Source organism: Callorhinchus milii, unplaced genomic scaffold (genome assembly GCF_018977255.1).
Source record: "Callorhinchus milii isolate IMCB2004 unplaced genomic scaffold, IMCB_Cmil_1.0 Scaffold35, whole genome shotgun sequence".
Classification (NCBI taxonomy): domain Eukaryota; kingdom Metazoa; phylum Chordata; class Chondrichthyes; order Chimaeriformes; family Callorhinchidae; genus Callorhinchus; species Callorhinchus milii.
Genome location: NW_024704776.1, coordinates 325,308 through 350,625, shown reverse-complemented (window position 1 = coordinate 350,625; position 25,318 = coordinate 325,308). Strand labels below are relative to the sequence as shown.

Genomic DNA, 25,318 nt, shown 5'->3' with positions numbered 1-25,318 from the left:
GAACAATTAAAAGCTACTTTAGTCAGGATTTATCAGAGACACTTCTCTTTTTCTTTAAACCCATCCATTAGTTTATCTATTCATTTTCATAGGGCATATGAGACAGAAAGAAGTGCAAAAATGACTTTGATACATTTCGATCTTGACTAATATTATTCCATTGGACCACAGACCACAACAAGGACCAGATCATGACAAGTCAACACTGACCAGTACACAATCCATTTTCCGAGTCTGATAGATGGCGTTTCAATATTTCTACGGTAAAAGAAACTCCAAATTCTCATTTCAGGACATTCCACAGTTAATTATGGCATAGATCTAGAAACCCAAATATTAATTGAAATACATTTGACTTCGGGGCTGTATTCATTTACTATAATGGTGCCAGTCATTTAAAATGTATTGCTTTATTGACCAGGCTGAATGTTTGTGGATATGGTTTGCTATTCACTGTAAATGCCATGATTTCTGTGTGTTTAAGGTAAGGTGGTGTCTCTGATGGGTGTAAAGCAGCGTCAGCCTGAAACAACCGCGTGAGTGTGGCACTGCGCTGTTTCTGACAGATCGGACTGGTCCTTACATTAATGGTTACACGTAAAAAGGGGCAACTTCTGAAAAGTAAATGCCATTCACACTACGTCGTGGACGTTTATATCGCGTGTTTCTTGCGTTTGAGTGGGTTCGGTGTTAAGTGAAGCCCAGACAGACGGAGCGGCGCGTTAACCCTTGCAATCCCCTCACGGCCACTGGGGCAGTTTCACGGCTATTAGGGACCCCGTCTCCTTCTGCTAAACTGTGGCAGATTCTGGCCATTTGAAGTTTGACATCTGGTACTGTCAAATAAGGAAACGTTCGCAATAAATCATCGCCGCAGCGGCAGCCAAACGAAACGAGCGTCCCGAGAGGCTTCCCCGGAATGAGCAGACGGACGAGGAGATCAAACGGCGAGTCGCCGCCGCGCACACTGTGCCGGTAAAGGGCCGCCGCTCCACCGGCGGCTGCACCCGCGACCGTCAGATCCTTTACGATGCCCCGGAGTCTGCAAAAGAAACGAGAGGGGGAAGAGAGACCTTTTCCCCCTTTCACTTACTCTCAAGAGCCGCGCGGACCTTTTATACCCCACTGCTGTCGGGATGATGGGGACTCTTAGGTGAAAACTGAGCTTTCTCTCCTCTCTCTCTCCTCTCTGACCACTCAAATTTAGCACTTTGGTGGCATCGAAGAAAAACAAAGCCGACGCCGTGCGGCTCTGGAGAAGTGCATCGCACTGTGAAAACACCTGCCCGTGTTTTAACGAAAGATTCCAGCGGTAGTTCAGTGGTATTTACTCAAAGATCAGAAGCCCCATTTGTCTTTTCGATTTCCCTGAAGATAAATGAGTGGGGGCGGCCGGACGCCCTGATCCTCCTGTCCCTGTAGCCTCAGAGAGGGGAGGTATTAAACATCAAAGTGAAAGAGAGCATCGTTGTTCTCTTATGTGTAGCTATGGTTGAGGTTTTCTTCTAAATGGCTTAACGTTGCAGATAGAGACGGATGTAACATTCTGTCTGAGGGTGTAAGGACACATCCAACTTACAAGAAGCCAAATATAACACTTAATATTGTAAAGAAATTCTGCTGGTGAGATACAAGCCCCCCCTCCTCTCCCCCCCCTTACAACACTCCACCTTGTCCTCAGTTACTGAATCAATCACCTTCATCGCTTTGGCCCATTGCAATTCCATGTACGTTTGGTTTTATTAATAATTGTATTACTAGTGTTAATAGTAATGTTTGATATAGCACCTTATCACGTCGGAGAGACGTCTCAAAACGCTTCACGTTGCATTCTGTAGTACATATAGATATACTGTAAAGTAGAGCCTGTATTTGGGGGCACAAACGAGTATCTTTAACTCTAAACTTATGCACGATTTTTACTTTATTACATTGTTTATTTGTTTTTAATTCTCTTGGGCGGATTGACAGATTGCGCTCTAACGGATATTAAACAAAGGACAATGTGATAAAATAGAGATGGGAGCGTAATTCAAACAGTTTGAAAGTTTATCATAACACAGACACGTGCATTGTACCGTGGAAAATGCAAGTGTCACGGTGATTTGAGAAGCCCTTTGATGGACATCAAGTCTTTCTCAGGGGTTCCCTTGGTCCACACCCGCTTATTTTGCACGAGTAACGCGTGTAATGTCTTGTAAATGCATAGATTCATTTTTTTGCACGCGTTTTCAATGTCGCCGATCGTTACAAATAATAACCGAATAATTGCCTCCCTCCCCCAAAATAAACCAGAGCTCAATTGAGGCTGACAATCAAAGCAAAAGTCATGGGCTTTTAAAGCCTGACTGAGGCACACGGTGAGTTGATTTCTGCTTTGAAAGCCTCACGGGGTCAGTGCATTAAGTGATTAGAATTATTGTATTTATTTTCTGAATAAGGTGAGAATAAAATGCAAGTCTGCGATCATTTCCCCTTCAGTATTCGCACGATCAGCCCAGTCTCAAAATTCAATGTTATCCAATGAGTTTTGACATCTACAACCTTAATAACTGCACACTATGCACCAGCTGTTTGAACTATTGGATACAGTGAAGCGCGGTTTATAGTGTTAGATTTTATTATCAGGTTGCCCAGAAACATTGAATTTATTTGTTTTGTGTTTAAATTGGGAACACACATTCCACACCTTTCTCTCTGCCTACACCCCCCACCCCCCCCCCCCCCCCAACCCCCACCACCAGAATACTAATTCAGAAATATGGAGGTCTTCATTGTATTATAAAGTTAGATCCATGATGTAAAGGTATCACACTATTTATTCACGGGTAATTTAAATGAAACTCCCGTGTTGAAAATGATCTTCTCCAGGGATTTCTGGGTCAAAACGTTACAGCGATTTTTTTTCCCACTTTCTCTCAAAGCAGTGGGTGGAGTCGATAAGAGCAGAACAGCTTAGTCTACTTGGCCTTGTAATTGTGAATTAGCCTTAAAATGAAAATTCCCTGTTTGAAATGAGCTGTGCTTTCTCTCTCCATCCGTCCTACCCCTTTATTAAATAAGTCAGATTTAGATCAAGTTGTGAGTGCAACTGCCCTCGGCCGTAATGTGGCCTTTTCATGTTTGTATTTTACACCAAGCAATAGATCGTAAAACTGTCATTCGGACCTTCCCATTGGTTTCACACACCAATACCAAGAATAACGCCTTCCTAAACAAACACATCTATTGAATTTACGTTAAGAGAGAGAGAGAGAGAGAGATACGTTAGGTCCTGTTCATCCTTGGAGGATAAACGAGAAAAGGTGTTCTCTGCAACAGGCAATTAACTATCCACACACGCTGTGTGCAATTCTGAAATTACAACAAAAAATAAAAACTGCCGATAGTAAGTCATTATTAAGTGTCTTCTTATGATTTACAACACATGTTGCAACTGAGTGCAGAATCCGGACTCTGAGGCCTTAAACTCGACACGTTATAAACCTTGTAATCCATCTCTTGGCTTCAGGAAGCTTGACGTTTTAGGACATCAATCGAATTTATTCCATGAAATAGTTTATTTTTTAAATTGACAGAGGAATGAACTATTGAATGTCAATGCGTTTTACATAGAATTGTCTGCATTTTTCCAAAACGTTGACTTGCAAAAGTCGAATTTGTACAAATGCAGAACATGATTAGCACATCCAGACAATGAACGTTAGTTGTAGGTTTATAATTATACACTACGAATTTATCTGACACACCGTCTCAATACATTTCTATGTGATACCGTTAAAATCTCCGATTTCTGCAAGTCTCCCATGGAAAGCTCTGACAAATGAAAAATAGCAGGAAACGGTACAAACCAGAAGCGTGTCTCAGGAGAAGGGACAGAGAGCACTCATCTCTGATCATCTTCATTGATTTCTCGCTTCAGTGATATCGTCTGACTCACAATCACAGAGCAAAACTAAAGCCTTACTGATCAAAGTGAACTTCAGAAAACAGTGAAACTCTACGGAAAACTGGTCAACAAAATCGGAATCACAGTTAATGAAAAAGTACCGTCAATATTTTTTTCTAATAAAGAAATAAGTGAAGCCATGAGGCTTAAATAAACTAAACTGCTTTGTGGTCCTATGCTCCACACAAGGTGAATAACCCACAGGAACACACACTTGGCGCACGCAATAACGTAGGAACATATGGATGATTAATTATGGTATTTATTTTCTAACTGTTGAAATAGTATTGAAGCAAATTAAAGCGTTGTGTGTATAAGACAAGTGTAAACAACATTGTTAAAATATCTGGAGCATGTAATGGAGATGTATCACTTTAGATCTGGAAATAACTGTATGCGTTACAAAGCCATGAACTCTATTCCCTTTATGTTGGTCTTTATATATGAAGTAAACAGGTCTCTCAAACTGCGGTTCGCTGTTCGCTACGTTTAAAAAGCGTTACCGCTGTCTCTCAGGTCATCCAGGCAGCTTGTCAGAGCTGGCATTCCTTCCTCATGATGCTCCCTCTCGTCTTATCATTCTCAAACCCCATCAAACAGCAATCGATTAGTCTCAGTCCTCTGCCACCGAATCCGATACTTTCCCAAGGATCAAACAGCCCACGATCGCCAGGACAAGCAGGGAGAGGGTGCGTGTGGTGTGTGTGTGTGTGTGTGGGGGGGGGGGGGGGGGGGGGGGGAGAGGGGGGGAATAAAACAAACTGGGCGCGCAAAAGTCATCTGCACCCAGTGAAATAAAAATCACATTTTCTCCCCTTGATTGTGGCGAGTGATTTATCGTCTGATTGCACTCTGTTCTGGGGGGTGTTGGAAAGGCGTGGTGCTTGAAACCTTGCACATCTGTGTTCTGCTACACGTGACGCTGCTCCACAATCTATAACATCTGCTTGAGCGCCCTCAGGTACATCATGGCTCACAGATATTTGTTATGGTTTTGAAATAACCTTTTCTTATTTGCTCCCTTTGATTTGGGTTTGCCCATGTGCTCGATACCCAGGATGCGATCAAAATAAAGTAATTGTTAGTTATTGCATCGGACAAACCATCCATTCAAAAAAAATCTAACAATAAGAAAGCACCCAAAGGAACGAATTATATAAGTAAAATGGCGTGAATGTGTTTTTTTGTATTTAATAAATATTTTATTTAAAAAACACAGACCGTTTTTCTTCCGAAATTAAAGAGTTTCAGGCTGTTAGAAATAAAGACGTGAAAGGTGTATGAAGTAAAATTAATGGCACCGGCAATAGGTTTGATTGTGTTTATACAGTAATATTCAGTTTCATCTGCCCAGTGAAGGATCGCCAGATCCATCCTAAACAGTCTGTCGTATGCTCTTCATTACCCCAACACAAGCCTCGGGCACACATATGGGCAAAGTGCAAGAGGTTACCAAATACTGTATGAGTATTAGGGTGGTGATTCCATTCTTCATTTGCTTAAAAAGGTTCCGAAAAGTTATTTCAGCTCACACTGTCTCGGCGGCCACATTTATTTATCCCTTTGGAATTTGCAAAGCAATAGCGTCGGATAACATGCCCATCCAAATACAATCCTAGAGTATATATTTATTTGTTGAACACTTACAAGATCGTGCTGTAGATCAATGTAACCTCCACACACTGGGGGAGGGGACACCTTTATAACATTGTGCTGTAAACCGTGGTTTGTGGAGATTACTTTAAACGGTCGTATTTGAGGCTGATCTGTGCTATTTATGCTCCCACCAATTTTATGGGCATCTGGGAATTCCAAGCATAACTTCAAATTTCAATTACACACCTTCTTCAAAGGGACGCATGTTTCAAATGAATATTTATTAGATGCAACATTACAAGTAGGTAGTACTATTTTTACATAATTAACAGTGGAAGGAAAGTAACCATGGTGTGTGTGTGTGTGTGAGAGAGAGAGAGAGAGTATGGGGGTGGGAAAGTTACTATTTAATTAAGAAGAGGGGTCCCGGTGGCTCTAGTTGTTTACACTCACCCCAGGTGAACAGTTTTTCTCTAGAGTAGGCGCTATCTCGATTTCTATAACTTGTGTCCCCTTTTCGCCCTGTTGTCTTAAAATTGAAATTACATATGGGGGAGAAAGAGAGAAAAGTCTTACATCATTTATTGGGACGAACGTTCACTTTGAAGGATTCCTGGGCAGTACTTCAAGTGAATCATGTGCTTTGAAAGAATTTGATACTGTACAGGGTCAAAATATCTGCCAGAACCGAGGGCTTGCAGAGCACTGCACTGTTCTAAACCCCATCCAACCCTGTTTTTAACAGCTGCCATACCTAAGAATTTACGATTTTTTCTCTCTCTGAAACCGGTGGAGGTTTTTTTTTAGAAAGATAATTTCATTTATCCCTTTGGAATTTGCAAAGCAATCTTTTGGAAACGGTGTTACTGAATTGAACGCGTTGTGTCACCACAATTAGCAGTATTCTAAGATCAGTAACAAAACGCCCTGTAATTTCCCAGCAGAAAGGTCGACCTGGGTCCGTGGAGGCACATCGGTGGTTGTGTAGCGGAGATCCAGCGTTATTATTGTTTTCAATGATTCTGGCTTGATGACTTTTGGCGGTGATGCAAGTTAACACTGGGGTCGTAAGAAACTCCCCTTCCCCATATTGCAAAATGTCAACATTTATTTCCGGGTTGAAGTTGATATTTGTGTCGTTTTAAAATAAAAGAGACCCCCCCCCCCCACCCCCCACCAATTCGTTTAATGAAATGGAAGGGGCTGCACAGTAACACAGGTTACTCTGAAGTGGAATCGCTATCTGAACAGTTGGTGGGTTAGAAACAGACTGTGCCATTTTACTGCTGGGATCAGACAGATCGTAGTTCCTTCTGACAATGCGAACAAACTGCCCCACACGGTATTATTTTTTTGAAGGCAATTTAAAATGACCGAGAAAGGCGTTGTGTAAATACCGTATTTATTTACAGAGCTCTATTGGATGCCTTCACGGATATGAAGCATTTTAGAAGGTTGTGTTCAATCGCGTTCAATAAAAAAAATGGTCAATGTTGCTTTTAAATAAAAGGGTTTAAACCCACGAATGCCGGTGAATAGACTGGTGGGGTCCATATGCTGCATTGTTGTTTAAACCACTACATAACCCTTTTAAATGCAAATCAAGGTTTAATCACGCCTTTCTGTGCAAAGCTTTCCTTAACCATAGGCTCTGCTCTCGGGATAACCATTCTCAGAACAAAACAACCACTGGGTTTTAAAGTGGCATTGCACCTTTCCTTTACCGTTATATTTTTTCATTCTGTTCATCCCCACAATGCTGTTTTTTTAGGGGCACCGCTGCGATCATAACACACAAAGAAAACAAGAGTGCACAATCCTGACTGAAGTGAACCCTGCTGCACAGGGGCCCAGGACATGAATGATAAAGTGGCCTTTCCCTGTGAACCCCAGTACTGTACCCCCCGCGCACACTGTGCCAGGTCCCCTGTGCTGCGCGATCACCGGTTGTGCACATTTTCACAGCAATAAAATCTTGCAATTTCAATATCATTTTTTTAAAAAGGAAAACTGGGAAAATGCCCCTTTCCCCGAATCCAACAGTTATAACGTGCATTAAGGTTCAACCGACTGTAGAGTTGAACCAGATCCCTTTCAGCTAATGTATACTAAACCCCCACCCACCCCACACACACACACACACACCACCACCCCCACCCGGATAACTTTTTTGTAATGTTAGTGCAGCAAATACTGCACAAGCGACATAAGCGACAGAGGTGACAGAAATTTAGTGAAGGGGTTATGTTTTGGGCAGGTTTTGAAACTCAGCCTTTGGGCCTACAGACGTGGATAAGTGCAGCTTTAAAAGTGTGACGGAATGTAGATCTGTGGACAGCTCTTTGATGTGTGATGAAATGTCAAAGACAGACCAACAGCAATTGATGCCGAAGCCATACAAAATCGAGCCGTGGAACTCACATTCTCAGGATCGACAAGAATGTGGGAATTACTGTATCCACAATAACTCAAACCCACCACTTTAATCTCGACTGATCCTCGTGGATTGCCTTTTATTTTTACACAGATATACTTTATCGTATAGATTATATATCTGTTACATTTAACTTCGAACTATTTAAACGTTGTTCAATCAAGATTAAACCACGAAATAGACTGGAAAAAAATAACACTCAAAACAGGCAGTTGCAGGAATTCAGCAAACGATGAAGAAAGGATACAGTAGAAGTGAAATGTGTTTATACACAAAAAAACATTTGGTCACTGTTGTGGAGGGCCTTTGTTTGAGATGTCATTTGAGGCAGTCAAAGCATATTTTTGTAACGGGATAAATCAAGTAAGATAGCATTTAGCGCGAGAAAGACGTTATAAGACATTTCAGTCTTTCTCTTAAGAGCGACAGACTTGTTTGTTGTAAAAACAGAGGACTGCAGAGAAGCAGCAAGTACCCTCGCCGGCTCCAACAGCCACCCTTCTCTCAACTGGTAAGTGTGAGAAGAACTTCGTATGTTAAGTCGAACATAACAACGTTTTAATGTTAACCATCGGCTTTGCACGGAATTCTCTTCCAACGTGCGAGCAGCACATTTGCGTGGGGAGGCTTTCAAATTACAAGAGAAACCCGCTTCGCATCTTAATTCTGTGATACGAAAGTAAATCAAAAGGAACAATAAGAAAACACATTTCACGTGGAGGAACCATAACCTCATAAAACATCTAATAGTTCGCAGCAAAACAGCGTGGACACTGGGTTTAGTTTGTTTTGCTTTCTGACGGTGTTTTTTTTTATAAAATAACGGTTTGTACATTTCATTTCAAAACAACTATTCGATTGTATATGAAACGATGTATTATTCCCAAATAATTCATAATACTTCAATGCTGAGCCTGATCCATTTTCAGAGAAGCTATGATATCACATACGTGACGGTTTGTCTTTTATAACACACAGTGCTATGTGCGGATATCTATCTGGACTTTTCTCCTTAACAAATATCCCACTGAGCACACGAGCGCGCTCTTTTATATCAAATGCCTGCAAAGATACGATCATTTAAGTTTCCCTTTCAAAGCTCATAGGCATTTGCAGAGAGAACATTAAGATGAACCCCAGATATTGAAAGCAATAGGTACAAGTACTATGCTTGCTATGTCCCTTCTCTTTAGCTAAAGCCGTGTAAAAGGTCAGTGACTGCATTGAAGCATTCTCTCTCCAGCTAACACGTCAAATTGTCTGTCAGTAGCCGCTCTATTTGCCTTTTTCTGCACCGTTTATTTGTGTTAGATTCCACTCTCTCTTGGGTGTCGTTACAACCTACTACAACACCAGCTATTCATCATCGAATTTATCCCCCAAGTAGGAACAACCCCCACCCCCCCATAAAATAATAATAGCATATGTATATAACCGTGGCTTTAAAGTTCAGATCATATGTATTTATTGCAGAAAAATATACAAAGACATTTACAAAACAATCACAAAAATATGTGTGCATTTAGACACCAGATCTATATGCATTAAGACATGGCACATCAATAAATAAATAAATGTCTCTCGAGAGAAGAGAAACTAACCAACTGGATTTTGTATAACAGTTTGGTCCTTTTTTTTAATAAATGCATTGTCATTTAGAACTGTTCACCGAAGTGGTTTTGGGGAAGAATAGAAAATAATCGAACTTTCCTGCGTCCTCAATAGCAGATATAGACATGATTGTTGAAGGCATGCATAGTAAAGGAAGGAATGAGTTCCAACAACATTCGTCGTCAAGATAATATGTTGCATAAGGCAAAATACACCTCAGAAAGATGTACAATGATTGTATAGCCGCACAATTGGATGATCAACGGTCCATGACTCGCTTTCTGTAAGTGCTCCCCCCACGCCCTCTCCAATAGTTTTTTGTGTGTTTTTTTTCGAAAAAAAATCTTTTCTTTCATTATCCATCAATGGCAAGGATCAAGTTGTGTAAGTATCCAGACGTCAGACTCTGCTGTTTGTCCACTCGCTGTCTCTTTGTGGTAAATCTTTTTCACCTAGGAAAACAGCAACAGATTACACTGAGATTAGCCAGCCAAAGAAAGGATGGCTGCGTTTTTGGCACCTCTGTTTATCAGTAGGGGGGAAAGCCTTAAAATAAAGTTTGGGATCCTGCAGTTGAGAATTTTGCCACTTTTCCACCTACTGCACATATTTAGTGGATTGGAATGGCTCAATTGGCAATAGCTTTAGAGAAGGGCTGGAAAGTAAAAGTTGTCGAATTAAGTATAGGCAAAGATCCTATGTGTTATTAGCTTTCGACGTTACTGACAGGAAGTCAGGAGAATATTTAATCTCTGGAAGATGGGGTTTCAAGTACAACAGGAAGGTAGTTTAGGGGGAAAAAAAGCCAATAAAGCATAAAGAAACATACTTGGGGAAATAAATAAAGAAGCGAGGAAATATACTAGAATTAATATCGCGGTATAAGTGGGAGACATTCTATCCACATTACGAGGAAACGATCTGCGTTGAAACATTTTGAAAACAATACATTTGGGATTTTAATATCCTGCTGAATTCTCGTTCTGATGGATATGAAATTGATTTGGATACATATGCAACAAAACTGTGCTTTCTCTCTGCTCTGGGTTTGATAAGTGTACATTTTCCAGCCGTGACCTTTATAGTGAATATTTCAGAAAAGTTGTCACATACCTTTTTTGTCTGATTGATATCTGCTAGTGCGAGGCGGACATGGACCAGGCGCCCTCCATCCTCCACACTGAGAACGCGTAACTGAGTCTCTCGTGTGCCACATAACTGCAGCTCGACATTTTGTTGTCCAACTCGTCGCTTTGTAAGACCTGGTAAAGAAAGTCAATGTACCTAGACGCAAGCTTCAGGGTCTGAATTTTGCTCAGTTTATCTGATGGGAGGGTTGGGATGATTTTCCGCAAGGCAGCGAAGGCTTCGTTGAGGGATTGAGTTCTCTGACGCTCCCTTACATTGGCCATGACCCTCTGGGTTTGCAGTTCTTCAAAGGACTGAGGGCTCCCATCTGACTTCTTTCCCTTTTTCCCTGACGCTGGGCTGTCTGTTTCCTCTCCCGATTTCCTGCTTGGTCGCCTCTTTCTGGTACATCTCTTCTGCTGCCGGTCCACTTCGTCTTCACTGTTGCTCATGCTCTCTACTAGAGAGGCTGGGGAGTTTTCTTCATCCTGCATGATTGCTTCTAACATCGGCTTCAACAATGACAGACTGATAGCAATCGAGTTATCCAAACGGAAGACAGAATCGCTCCGCGATTACAGAAATCAATTTAATGCAACAAATTGTCAAAGGGAGCCCAGGCTTATCCCAACGGTAATCTGTAAGCAACTTTTCTGAGTTGCTGGAAAGTTTGAGAGGGGTAATATAGCTCTGGATGCCTGGATCTTTTGGAAGATTCAGCCTATTGGCTAATATAAATTTTCATCACCAAACTAGGTGGAGTCTTGTTGCAAAGGCCATCAGCAACGGGTCTGCTGCAGAAAAGCATTTTAAACACAGGCGTTCAGTCATGCCAACTTTTCGCACACAATTTAATTTCAAAGCAAATAATATGCGATGTTTCGAAAGGCAATTTTAAGGAATGCTTGTTTATCGGACACAGCTATTCTACCACGGCACTGTATCCCATAGCGATTCTATTGCTGCTATAGATTGCTTTCATCTAGGCCTGTTAAATTGTAGAGTTCGTGACATGTTACGCTGTTTTCATAAAACTTTTACATAAAATATATGGGACGGGAAGCTGTCTGCGGCAAAGATGCTGAGCTTACTTCAAAGGACGACTTGTGTTTAGGGTAGATTTATCCACAAGCAGAGGTCACTGAATGAAAATAAACTGCCCTGCAGATAAATCATAAAACGTATGACGTTGTATGCAACATTAAACCAACTCAAGACTCTTGCGAGATGACTTTCTCTCTTTCATCTTCAGAATGAGGGTCGTCTTTAATAGGGCAATATTAAGCTCCCTCCTTTCTCCACACACTGCATTTTGGTTTCAAATAGATATCAATTAATTTCTGTGGGGTGAAGACAAACGTATCGTGCACTTCACTTGAATTATTGTTTTTAGACGTGTTGTCCATAGAGGATTTCTTATATGTTCTTCTTTGCTTTGAGTAATACTGTACATTATCTTGCCTTTCAAAAAGCACATATACTCCTCATTCCTATAGCAAAGTGCAATCTACACTCAGAAGTCTACGCTTGATCTGCCTAAGGGTTTACAATCTGTGTCATTGATTTGGTTAATGTTTCTGCAAAATCCTTATGTACTGAATAAACAATAAAAACAATTAATATTATATTTCAAATATTAAAACGCAAAAAAATCCACAGGAAATACCGTAATGGTGTTTTGTCACTGTTATATTTCAGTAAGAATGAATAATTGGCCAACGGAATTAATTCATTCAATAATTAAATCAGGAAGACAGGAATAGCTAGCAGCGAAACTGAAACAAACAGAGAAAAGGGACACAGAGACAAAATCACACAGAGACAGGACGACTGAAGTTTTAAAAGCTAAGACCGCAAGGTTTAGAAAATCCAGAATATTCTTCATGCAAAATATTCCATAAACCGCACCTTAAACGCAATTTAAGCGCGCGATGCTGCTATATGATGTATAAGCTATGTGTTATTTAGTTGCTGCACAGAAGAAGATGACCCCCACCCCCTCCCCCCCTCGGCTACATACATTAAGTTTGTTGCTTCAGAGAGATTGGGAGTCCTGCTGTACAGCCCCAGACACAGCAGGCTCCCAGAGCAACAGTCAAACTGTGAGGCCGAAATGCAACATAAACATCACCTGGCGAGAGAAAAAGAAGAAAAAGCCTCCAAGAAAAGCACATTAAACGGTTTAATGTAAACGGATGCTGTTGAAAGTTGTCTATGTGGTACGCCATTAATCTTGACCACTATTTCTCAATGATCGCTGGTAATTGTTCACCAAGGCATTGACCTTCTCATATGTAGCAGTTTCGTTTTAATCACGTAGCTAAGGCGAAACCTAAAAGGGTCTAATAAAAGTATATGAGAGAAATGCATCTCTATACAAATAGACACTGATATGGAATATAAATGTACAATACATATGTTATATCTAATGCTTGCGCCGGGTTAAGTATACATCTATTAATCTGCAGATAAATAGTTTATTCCAAATTCCCGAAGGCATTGTTCGTATACAGTATTTCTCGTTTGATTTGGGAAATAATTAATTGTACTTCATAACTTTTAATATCCGTATAAAGGTTAACCACTCTTTTGTTTTCTGTCTGCTTCAGATAAGTCACATATGTGTTTACCATTTACACTTCGGCAGCTCAGGCTGTCAGTGCATTTCATGCTTTATTGCAGATATGCGGGACATGTAACTTTTTCCTGGCAATGACTACCTGAAAATCGAGTGGCTGTAGTGACTAACGAACAGTTCCGCTTTTAAATAATCCGGGACTTCGTCACCATCCGCAAATGAGGCCGTTTCAGTATCTGTCCATCATGACTTCTCTTAAGCTGTTGCAATAGCTTTTGCAACAGTTTGAAGTCGTGCATTCCAGTGGTTGTAAGGCGAGTGTTTTGCTCTGACTCGCACAGGCACAGGCGAGGTGTAGACGACAGAGGGTGCAATTCCCTTGCAAAAGCCCAGCCCCATCGCCAGGGTGAGCCAACAGCGGGATGAAAGCACAAAGTACAGCACTAAACTTGTGAAGGAAGGGATATTTCCTCCACAAACGAAAAAAAACGAGAAGGGAGCGAATGAATAACGTGGGGAGCACCGAGCGTATGGAAACCGAAGAAAGCAGATAGGGTCGCCACAAGGAATAAAGAGAAATTCAATATGATCTTGTGCCAATTTACATAGCCATTGCTGCTACACTCATGATATCGTGTTCAACAAATAATGCCACGAGTATGAGTGAAGTTATTGGGCCCTGTCGCACTTGCTGTCACAATAACAGGATGCTAAGTGCAAATAATAAACCTTTGCATTTGATACAGCGGCGCCTTTCACGTCAGGAGGATATCTCAGAGCGCTTCACACTATGTACTGTAAAGTGGAGTGACTGTACCTGTGGAGGCAAATTGGACTTGAAACGCAAACGAAGAAGCGGAATAACGTTTTATGACATTTGATGGTGTGTTTGGAGGTGAGTTAACCAGACAACACAAACCAGGTTTATTGTTGAGCGAGTGATGTCTCAGCTCAACCACTGATCTCTCTGCGAGACGCGCACTTGGCGTCTGATCTTTCACGGCATCACTACACGTCCAATTTATCCGTGGAACTAATAAAAACACAAACTGTTTTGAGTGCAGGCGATCGATGTAGATCGTGTATTAAAAAATGGTTGAGGGTTGTTCTTTCGCTATAAGGCTCTGAATTGCGATTTTGCTGTCGACCCATCCAAGCATTGATATTTATTTATTGATTGATTTGACGGCGGCTCATTGCCTCTGGCAACTCCAAGTGGACATCAAACCCCTCTTCCTTCTCTTGCTCTTGGTGCCGCTGACTCCTAACCTGGAGGAGGGCACCGCCACATATTTGTCGAAAAGATAAATATAATGGGGCAGCCGCAAGTGGCAACATAAAGGAAGCAACGGAACAGTCGCTCGCTTGACTGAACACATAATACTACTGTGCACTTATTAGGTAAAACAAAACCGGCTTTTAATACTGGAATGCATTGCTGTACCAGGCCGTTTCCCCAGTACAATTGCATGCAAAGGCTACAATAAGCGTTAAATATTTCTTATAATGCAGTGACATGGATCAAACAATACACTAAAATCCAATTATTTCGATTGATGACCATGATTTGCAATCCATCACAGAGAGTGGGGGCTGGAGGGTGGGTGGGTGGGTGGAGAGATCCTGGATGTTTTCCTGTCTGCCGGTTGTCCCAATAAATGACCCAAACTGCGCTTCAACGTTGCCCTGAAAGGTCACTGACAATTGGAATGAGGTTTCGGTATCAGCATTAGGGGGCGCTCTGCTGAGACCAAAGTCGTGTTGATACTAATACCTCCTGAGAGCTGAATGCTCGCACAAATAGGCGAAAAATGTTCCATTACCCAGCACTGTCCTTCCGCAATTTCCTGAACACATTCTACATGCCAGACTCGCAACACAATATATTCTATGAATCGGTAGCAGATCATGCAATGCCAGTGCGAAATATATTTTAATATATTTTGACCTGGCTTATGCACACTTTAATCATTATTTGTAACAGAAATCAAGAGGACAATAATAATAACAAAAATAATAATTTATTAAACAATTACAAGAGATGTATTCAGTATTTTCCCAAGAGCAAGGTGCTGTGACATTATTATACATTTCATAGCTTGGCTCCTTTTGGGTGTGTTAGCTTGGGTTAGTTAATACTCTGGCCTCTGGGTCACAAGTTGTGTCTGTCTTCAAGATCCACTTTAGAATCCCACATAATATAGTCTGGGTTGCCAATCCAATGGTGCACTGCATTGATAGAGGTGCCATCCTTCAGATGAGATAATAAACCAAAGTCCTGTCTGCTTATTCAGCTGGCCATTAAATATCCTGTGGCACTATTTGAAAAGAGTAGGGAATTTTTTCGAGAGTCAAATAAAGTTGGTCATTTACTTCACGGCTGTTTGTGGGACATTGCTGTGTACAAATTGTCTGCCATGTTTGGCTACAAAATATACAGTCACTGCATTTTACTGCATATCCTGTTTTTGAGATGTCCTTCTAATGTGAAAGGTCTTATATCAAATTAAATATTATTATTTTAATATCTAGGTCCAGGCAATTTGCTAAATTTTCTCTTTTCCACTCATGCTGCAGTGAAAGTGTTTAGTCTCTTCATTGGTGTGTAAGTATTTTAAAAGCCAATGTGTCAGAGAGCAGATGTTCATGGTTTTTCAAGTAGGAAATAGGTGGTGTAAAAATGGATGCTTAATATCAGCCGTGATACGATAATTATCACATTGAATCTGTTAAAGACTGGCAGAGAATCAATAATTTTCAACTGGTTTCCGGCTTGAATCCTTTTCCTACCACTGTTTGGTCAACAATCTATTTTCAAAACTGTTTAGCCACCATCTTGGATACCCACTGCATTTAGCAGGCCAAGAATACTTTGTATTGGCCCTGGAGGCAGCATTTCAGTGCTGCTTTACAGGATGCTGGTTGAGTTAAATTGGAATCCTATTTTTAACTGCACAAAAATGCTGCTCTCTGCAATCTGGAGCAAAGTAGATTTTGGACCAAAACAATAAGGCAATGGGATGGGCAGGGGTGTTCATACTCAAAGCCAATTGATAATTATCACATCTGATCTGCTATGAAACAATGTATTTTTCACCCCCTTTAGTCTAAATTCTTGACTGCAACAGAATTCTATAGCACTTACTGATGCATATGTGTGTTAAGTGTTTTTACTTCATTCATGTAGAAGCTTTTTCCTGACTCAGAACCTACAGCAATCATCTACTCCAATGCAAGTATGTTTATTACAGGCTTGTTTTTGCTTTGGTGGGGGGGATTTGCCTAATAACAATACTTTTTTCTGAAGATTCATACTGTACAATTGATAAGTGAGTTGACCTGGTAAATTCCAAGTGAATTATGGTCAAGATTAAGGTCATGGGTGAGAAACAGATCAAATGCCACCAGTTTGTAGGATGTGTTCTGTTTCATCTCATAAAGGAGTAGGGATGGCTATTAATGTTATTTAAGTTAAAAGGTAAAAAAAAATTGGCTTAAAAATGGTGCATGGGATGCCTTTGCAGTTTGGATCCATGGCAGCGGGGATCAGTATAAGTGGCAGATAAGATTAAGTCTTAAGAAGTAACAGGATGAAAAAGTCAATTTAGCCATATAATCTTATTCCTCCAGTACATTAAATCTCTTATCATGATGTGTGATTTTGAATAACCCCAATATTTTTGCCTCTATTAAGTTGATTGGTTAATTATGCCAAACATGTATCACTCTAAAGATATTTTTGACTTAAAATCTTTGTTCTTTGATTCTACTTTCTTGCTTACTTTGAAGTGATATTCTGTGTTTATTTTATATATACTTTAAAATATGTTATGCACTTTGATCAAGCTTACATCATTATTGCCTTATTCCTAGACTCAGAACTGAGGTTTCTCTAATCTTTCTCCATTAGCCCATACCCGCTTTACACTTGTGATCAGTCTTATTGTTGTTCTGTGTATCTTTTTCAAATGAAATTATCATGTCATTGGTATTGTTGGGGAATATGAATGCGGTTGAGTTATATTCTGAAATTTGTCTTCAAATGGATTTTCAGGGAAAACCAATTCCAGCAGGAAAACAATAATTTTATATAAATTGTAATGTCTTAAATTATTTACAGTGATTATTGTCAAGTCTACTGCCATTTTATCATGAATGCAAAGCGATGCAATAAAATCTGCATGAAATATGAACAAAAAATGAAAATAATATCACTTTGTATTTCCATAATCTGCAATTTAAAAAAATGTGTTGTGATTTACTATTGAGTGAATAGAGTTACAGTACAATTTACTTTTATATAATGCCTTTCACATGAAGAAACCTACCCAGAATTCTCTTGATGTGGAAGACATAATGGTATGCCTCAGACAAAGCTAGATTTCCAACCAGCCAACCAAGATATAAATAAGTGGCAGAAAATCATTTTGTGAGCTAACCATTGAGCAAACCATTGAGCATCCCTATGGAGTTGAGATTCAGCAGCACAGATACATGCTACATTTGCAGCCAAGAAGACATTTTGCTAGATTGTCCTCCCTCCTTTCCCTCCCTGTTTCTGGCACCTAAGCCATAATCGCCATTCCCCCTCCCCCTCCCTCACAGATTGCTTGCTCTCAGTCTCTGCGTGCATGTTTTGTCTGCCGCCCCAATCTGAGCCACTCCTTCCGAAAATGTTCCTGCTCCCAACCCCGACACTCACAACCGCCACCGAAAGGCAAACACCTCTTCCTCCTCCCTCATCCATACTCTCTCCAACTCTCCCCCACCTCAACTCCACGGCCATTTCTCCCCCATAACTTCAAATCCTCTTTATACCATTCCCTCCTCCATTCGCCCCTCCCACAACCCCATCAGCAAACCTATCCGCATTTCCATCCAAAATGTCCACTCCCTCTCCACAAAGCTATCACTATCCATGACCTCATCCTGGATGAGCACATCAATACACTTAGGCTTACGAAAACCTGACTCTCAACCGGTGACCCTGTCCCCCTCATTGAAGTCTCCCCTCCTGGCTACACGTTTCACCACACCCCCCACTCCAACCAACATTGTGGCGGGGTGGCCCTCATTTCCCAAGAATGACCATCTCTCCACAACTTTTAATTCCCTGGCTCCCCTGAAATTCAGGGATGTTTCCAAATCCACCCGTTCCCCCTGGTTCAACAGTCATCTCCATTCACTTAAAACCCAAACCCGGATGCTCGAGCGCAAATGGCAGAAATCCGGCCTCACAATTCAGCATCATCTGTGGCTTGAGCACCTCCACACCTATCATCTCTCCCTTTCACAGGCCAAAACTGACTTTTACTCCAATGCCATCATGGAGGCACAAAACAAACCAAAGACACTATTTTCCACCAACCATCACCTCCTCCGTGCACCCCTTCAAGCCCCCTCGATCTTCACATCAAACACCAAGTGCGAAGAGGTCCTGGACTTCTTCGCCTCAAAGATTGAAAACATCCACTCGGTTGCATCATCCTCCCTTCCCCCATGTCCCCTTCAACCCCACCCAGACCATCCACATCGCCTTCTCCCTTCGCCACAGCACCTGTCACCCCCCCCTCTCACCCCCCCTCCTTGCACTCCTTTGCCCCCAGTTCTCCCTCCTCCATCTCAACCACAATCACCCGCATGAAGTTCATCACCTGCTGCCTCAAACCCCTCCCCACTCAGCAGTTGGTCACTCAACTCAGCAGTTGGTCACTCAACTCCGCCTCCTCTCCCCACTGCTGGCCGACACAGTCAACCAGTCTCTCTCCTCAGGCTCTGTTCCACTCCACCTGAAAACTGCTGTTATTACACTCCCCTTCAAAAAACCCATCCTCGATCCCTCTAATCTTGCACACTATTGTCCCATCTCCAACCTACCCTTCCTTGCTGAAGGCCTGGAACGCATTGTTGCTGGTCAACTTCGGTCACACCTTTCCCTCCACTCCCTTCTCGAGCCCCTGCGGTCTGGTTTTCACCCTACCCACTGCACAGAGACAGCCCTTGTCAAAGTCACAAACAAATTCCTTTCTATCGATGACCAGGGCTCCCTCTGCCTCCTCATCCTCCTGCATCTCTCACAGTCGACCACACCATCCTCCTCCACCACCTCTCCTCCCTCATCTACCTTAATGGGATCTATATCAAATGCAAGGATTATTCAGGATTATTATCTCATTCACATGGTCCTGCTTAATCAACTGCCTCCACTTCATCTCGACAAATGGTTTCTCCTCTCACCCCATCCCAGGCATCTGCGGAATTCTCCAGGGTTCCATCCTCGGCCCTCTTCTTTTCCTCATCTATATGCTCCCACTTGTTGATGTCATCCACAGATACGAGGTAAACTTCCACATGTATGCAGATTACAAATAAATCTATTTTGCCTTCTCCAGGATCAACTCCTGGTCCACCGATGTTCTATCAGCTTGTCTGTCAGACATCAGGTTCTGAATGAGTGCAAACATCCTGCAGCTGAATATGTACAAGATGGAAGCCATGCTCCTGGGCTCCCGTCAACATCTTCACTCCTGTGGATCTGAATTCTTCAACTTCCTTGGGCTCTCCCTCAGACTCATCGAACCAGTGCACAATCTAGGTGTCTGGTTCGACCCCCAGCTGTCCTTCCTCCCCCACATCCGGTCTCTGACTAGGACCTCCTTCCTCCACCTCTGCTACATTGCCTGTCTCCGACCATACCTTAGCCCAAATGCAGCCGAAACCCTCGGACATGCGTTTTGTCACCTCCCATCTGGATTACTCAAATGCATGCCTTAATAGTCTCCCCGGCTCCACTATTCAAAAAATCCAGCTCATTCAGAACTCTGCTGCCCACATAGTTACCCAGACCAAACTCCATACCCCATCAGTTCTGGCTGGGGTCCACTGGCTTCCCATCACTGAATTGATCGACTTCAAGAACCTCACACTCGTGTTCAAATCCATTCACTCCCTGGCACCTCCCTACCTCTCCAATCTCCTCACTCCCCAATCCACTACCAGCACCTCCGCTCAACTGGCACCAACCTACTGCTTGTCCCTCGCACCCTCTGCTCCACCACTGGAAGGCATGCTTTCAGCCACTACCCACTGAAACTCCGAAAAACTCTCCCTCAATTCCTCTGCCTGGCCCCTCCCCCCCTCCCCCGGCTCGAAGTCAGGCTCCTCCACTGTTAAATCCTAGAATCATAGAATTATACAGCACAGAAGGAGGCCATTTGGTCCATCATATCTATGCCAGCTCTTTTAAAAGAGCTATCCAAATCAATCCCACTCACCCATTAAAGGACATTAAAGACCCTTGGCATTACTTGAAAAGAGAAGATAATGTCTCCTCATGTCCTGACCAACAATCACCCAGATAAAATTGGTTACTCACTTCATGGCTGTTTGTGGGATATTACTTTGTGCAAATTGTATGTCATGTTCACCTACACAATACATAGTTCCTGGACTTCACGGTAAAATCCTATGAAGCACTTTGAGACAGTTGGATGCCATGATACGTCATTATATCAAATACAAGGATTATTATAATCAAGATAATGAGTGTGGACTAGGTTCACTCCACATCTCAGAGCGATCAGACTTAAGCGCTCTGAGACTCTACTCCGCGAGGAGGGCGCTATATAAGTGCAAGTTGTTGTTATAGCCAAACAAGACAACCAATTTGTATCCTGCAAGCAGCCATGACCCTTATTTTATTTGGAGAATTGTTGCCTAGGACACAGGAGAATTGTCCTTTTCATCAGTGTTATAGGATCTTTAACTACCTGAAGAGGCAGCAAATCTTTGGTTTTCCATCTCATCCAAAGAATGCCATGTGCAAAAATTCAGCACCCCTTCATTGCATTGGAGTGTCAGTCCAGAATGTGATTCAATGTTTAAATGTCGGGCTTGAACCTACAATCTTTTCACTCCAAAGTAAGAATACTATCAACTGAGTCAAGATGACACCTGCAAACCAGCAACGTAGGAACCAATTTTGATTTGTGTGACATGGAAACACTAATAGACAACCTAAACAGCCTAATAAGAATTTTGACATAACTATTTCAAAAATATACAGTGGATTGCTATACTAGTGTTGTAACAACATTTTCGCAGAATAAAAAACTACAGAAAGACACTAAGGTCCCAAATGAAATGAGATAACTCATAACCTTATATTTAGATGTAACATTAGTATTTAATTTTGTTCATTTAATAATCAGGGATGACAATGCTCTCTTTATTTAACTATAGGAATAACACAATATCCACGACTAAGAGAAAAGAAAGGAAGGAGGAATGAGATCCACAACATTTAAAAATAACATAATATACAGGTAGATATGTGGCTTCAGCCCTTAAACTCGTCCAAAAAACACAGCCACTGCACATTACAGTATATCCTGTGAAATTTTTTGGGACATCCCCCCCAATGTGAAAGACATTATATCACATTTAAGGATTATTAAGAGTGCAACCAACGGAGCCAGGTTGACAACTGACATCAAAGACTGAGTGACAATCTGGGACAACATCATTCCGTGCCAAGTGAAGGCAATGCATTCGCTTGTTTAACCATCTTTCAGAACTTGCATCAATTTTCCACGACAGACCTTTATTCGAGGCGTGCACAACTGGAGTTCGGAGGTTTGCACAAACGGAGGTCAGCTCAGCCCAGACCTCTCCCCTCCCCCAAAATGAAATTTTCCGCTAAACAGCGAAGTCTCCTCTCGAAATCCCATCACTGTTCACTTGTGTTTATTCTTTCAGCCCAAGGAATGTAGGGCTCTAAACACTGATACTTTAGAACACTTTGAAAATAAGCATAAGGATGAAAGGGAAACTTAAACGACAAGATCCCCCAAGAATTGCAGCAGGAGCATTGCACACGATAATGAATTGAACATGATTTCAAAAATGCATGGGGGGGGGGGATTAAGTTGACTTCCTTTTGTGCACGTCCACGAATTATTGTATTCAGCAAAGTGACAGGTGCAGCAGTAACACCAGCCCACTCCAGCCCTACCCAAACTACTAGGGTTATTGGAGATCAACACCCGCGCCATAAGGATGTGCAGTAGATTGTGTGCAATTTTTGAATCCTCGGTAATTTGTGGGAAAAGACGTGTTGGTGAGATGAATCATACAGCAAAAAAAGCATTGCGAAAGAGTGAATTTTAAGACCACTGTTTGTTCAGCAGGACTTGTAGTGGATTTAAAAAAACAATGAGCCCGTGGACCGCAATAAGCATCTTCTTTGGGCTACCACTTCCCATTGGACACCAAAGGCAGAATAAATGCACATGATTTAACATAGCTTGTTTTAACGGTTTCACACCATCCCCCTTCCTATTAAAGATTTTTTGCAGATCCCCCCCCCCCTCGGCCTAAAGCTTATAACTTTAGTTCAGGTGATGAACAGTCTTTTTGCAACATTGCATTAATATAATTGTGACTTGCAATTCATTCTTTCTTGAAAAGTTTGTGTTATTGCTGTAACTCCTCCGCTGTGAGGGTTACAGATGACAATGGGGGTGAATAACAATGACTTTGAGTAACACTGTAATTATAATTGCAGAAATGCTCTTCAAGCGAACACATCCGCCAGAGCACAAAAGGGTCACAATTCTACAAAGCGGCACAATACGATCGTTGCTTTTGCTATTTTGTTTGCTTGCCTGTGCACAAACAGTTTTATTTTATTTATTTCTCTTTCGGTCATTTCAATAAGAATGCCAGACACCAGTTACCCATTTCCATTCACAAGCGGGGACTGATTCGAACAAGCAGAGAAACTAAATTGCGCTGTTTAACTTGGATTCCAAGGACAACACCCAGTGCAGTGCGCGTCGGTTTAGTTCAACAGTGGATGCACCATTTGAGGACAAAACACCATGTAGCAGTGTGGAACTGAAGAGACTTTTTAGAGGATAATGCCAAAATAATTAAAGTTGCAATTCGTTTAGCGTCTCCTGTGAAGTCTGAGCCCTCCCACCTGCAGGTATAACTGGGCAGAATCAACAGTTATCAAAAGCCAATTAGTCCCTGTGTGAACCTTCAAGAAAAGGAACGCCTGCGTTTCTAAGGCATCCACTTGCAATGCTTGAGGACAATAAGATGGGATAAGGGGGGCATCCCGTGTCCAAACAGTCCAACTCCCATTTGCTGCTCCCTCTATCACAGCAACTCTCCTTCCCCGATTCTTTACTCTTGTATTTCCGAATTATAAATCACCACAATTCCTATCTATGTTTTCTATTCTCCTTCAATAAATACTTAACTTATTTGGAATCCGGGAGGCTTTCTTGTTCCCTCCTCTCTCTCTCTCTCTCTCTCTCTCTCTCTCTCTCTCTCTCTCTCTCTCTCTCTCTCTCCTCTCTCCTTACAAATACTTTTTCTTTTTAAAGATATACGAAAGACTCGTTTGACTTTCTTTCTTTCTTTCTTTCTTCCCACTCTCATTTTTCACGTTAACAGGTTCTGTGGTGGGAAAACGCCTTAAGCATGTCAATCTCCCTGTACCTGATCCCCAAACTCCCCAGAATTGTTAGAACACCACTGTTTCAACAGTTCTTCTGGGGAAATGTTCTTTCACCATTTATTATGAGGGTAAAACTATAGTGTGATATTACACCCCATAATAATGCAGTTTGATCGGTGTATTATTAAAATATGAACATTATAAATTTAATGATTATTTGTGGGTCTTTGCTCTGACTAAATCGACTGTCTGGTTTGCCTATAAAGTACACAGTCACTACACTTCACAGTAAATCGCTTGAAGCCCTTCGAAGCACTCCCTACCTGGAAGGCGCTATATATCAAATGTAAGGGTTATTGCTATTATACTGCATATCTGAGCTGATCTCACTCGCGCTGTTTAAACATTTAAGTCGGACACCTGGTATGAGAAAACAATAAAATTCACAATTATATTCAAACAAATATTCAAAACGTTAGAAGCCACGAATTATAAACCAGCTTAAAGTTGAAATGGATCAGTTCAGAGACCAATGTAACATCCTATCTTCCTACAAAGAAATTGACTATCATCTGATGCATAATTATTCGTTTAAGCAATGAGCAATCCTGATAAGGTGAAGGTCCATCTTCATGTTGCAAAATATTTCCAAATATATATACAAGTACTAATCACTCAGAGCCTGAATCCTTTTCATTATTGTTCAAAATATCAGTCATAAAGGAAATGTAAACGATTGCTAAGCGTAGCGTCTCAATTCTAGACAGTCGCTTTTCGTAGGCAAAAGTTGGCACCTTTTTTCTTAACTGATCAAAGGCTTCATTGAGGCTGAACATTCGTTTTCTCTCCCTTATATTGGCAGCCTGTCGCTGGGCACAGGTGATCACCCGCTTCCTTTTGGGTCTGACCATCAGGGAGGTGAGGGATCCCATCTTGAATGATGTGGAATGGTCTCCAAATCGAGCCAGCTGCACCCTGTCCTCTCCAAAGGGAACCGATTCCTGGGAAAACGTCTCTATCTCTGCAAAATCACACAGCCTGTCACATAGATCCACACCGTGCTCCGAGCTGGGTTGTGTCTGCCCCGACCCTGGTGATCCGAGGGCAAAATCAACTTCTGTAACCAAGTCCAGAACAGAGGAATCCACGAAGTCTCCTTGAAATTCCATCGCCTTCTGCAGCCTCAAAGTATATATTTCAGGAGTGAGTCTAAAGAAGCAGGTGATAACATGTCAGTAAAGGGCCAGGGACGATATCATTTAGGTTTTTTTTATCGCCTGATGTGCGAGGACATCAATATTTATAGTCAGAGAGTTAACAGGATTTAAAAACAAAATAATAAAAGGCCACTACAAAAGAAAAGTGTCTAAGCTTAACGCTGATGAAAGCAGACAAGCGGCACCCACAGGCGCGTGGATACCTCAGGGAGAACTTTAATAATGATTGCATCCTGTCAAAGCGATCAACGTTAGATCCTTGTTGGCATGAGTCCCCCAGATCTTACCTGCTGTGTGTTTTTATCTCTCCTTAACATCCTTGGAGCGCATTTATTTC

At 41.7% G+C, this 25,318-nt stretch overlaps 2 protein-coding genes across 2 annotated transcripts; both read right to left on the bottom strand.

Annotated features, from left to right (window-relative positions):
- Positions 1–9,420: 9,420 nt before the first annotated feature.
- On the bottom strand, positions 9,421–11,355 carry twist1a (twist family bHLH transcription factor 1a). Its single transcript, XM_007899698.2, has 2 exons — positions 10,704–11,355; positions 9,421–10,042 (listed from the first exon to the last, which is right to left on the bottom strand). The coding sequence occupies exon 1, from the start codon at positions 11,225–11,227 to the stop codon at positions 10,727–10,729; it is 501 nt and encodes a 166-aa protein (XP_007897889.1). The 5' UTR covers positions 11,228–11,355; the 3' UTR covers positions 9,421–10,042; positions 10,704–10,726.
- A 13,080-nt stretch (positions 11,356–24,435) lies between these two features.
- LOC103182652 (fer3-like protein) lies at positions 24,436–24,933 on the bottom strand. The gene has a single exon (XM_007899724.1). It carries the CDS (start codon positions 24,931–24,933, stop codon positions 24,436–24,438), a length of 498 nt encoding a protein of 165 aa, XP_007897915.1.
- Positions 24,934–25,318: the final 385 nt, after the last annotated feature.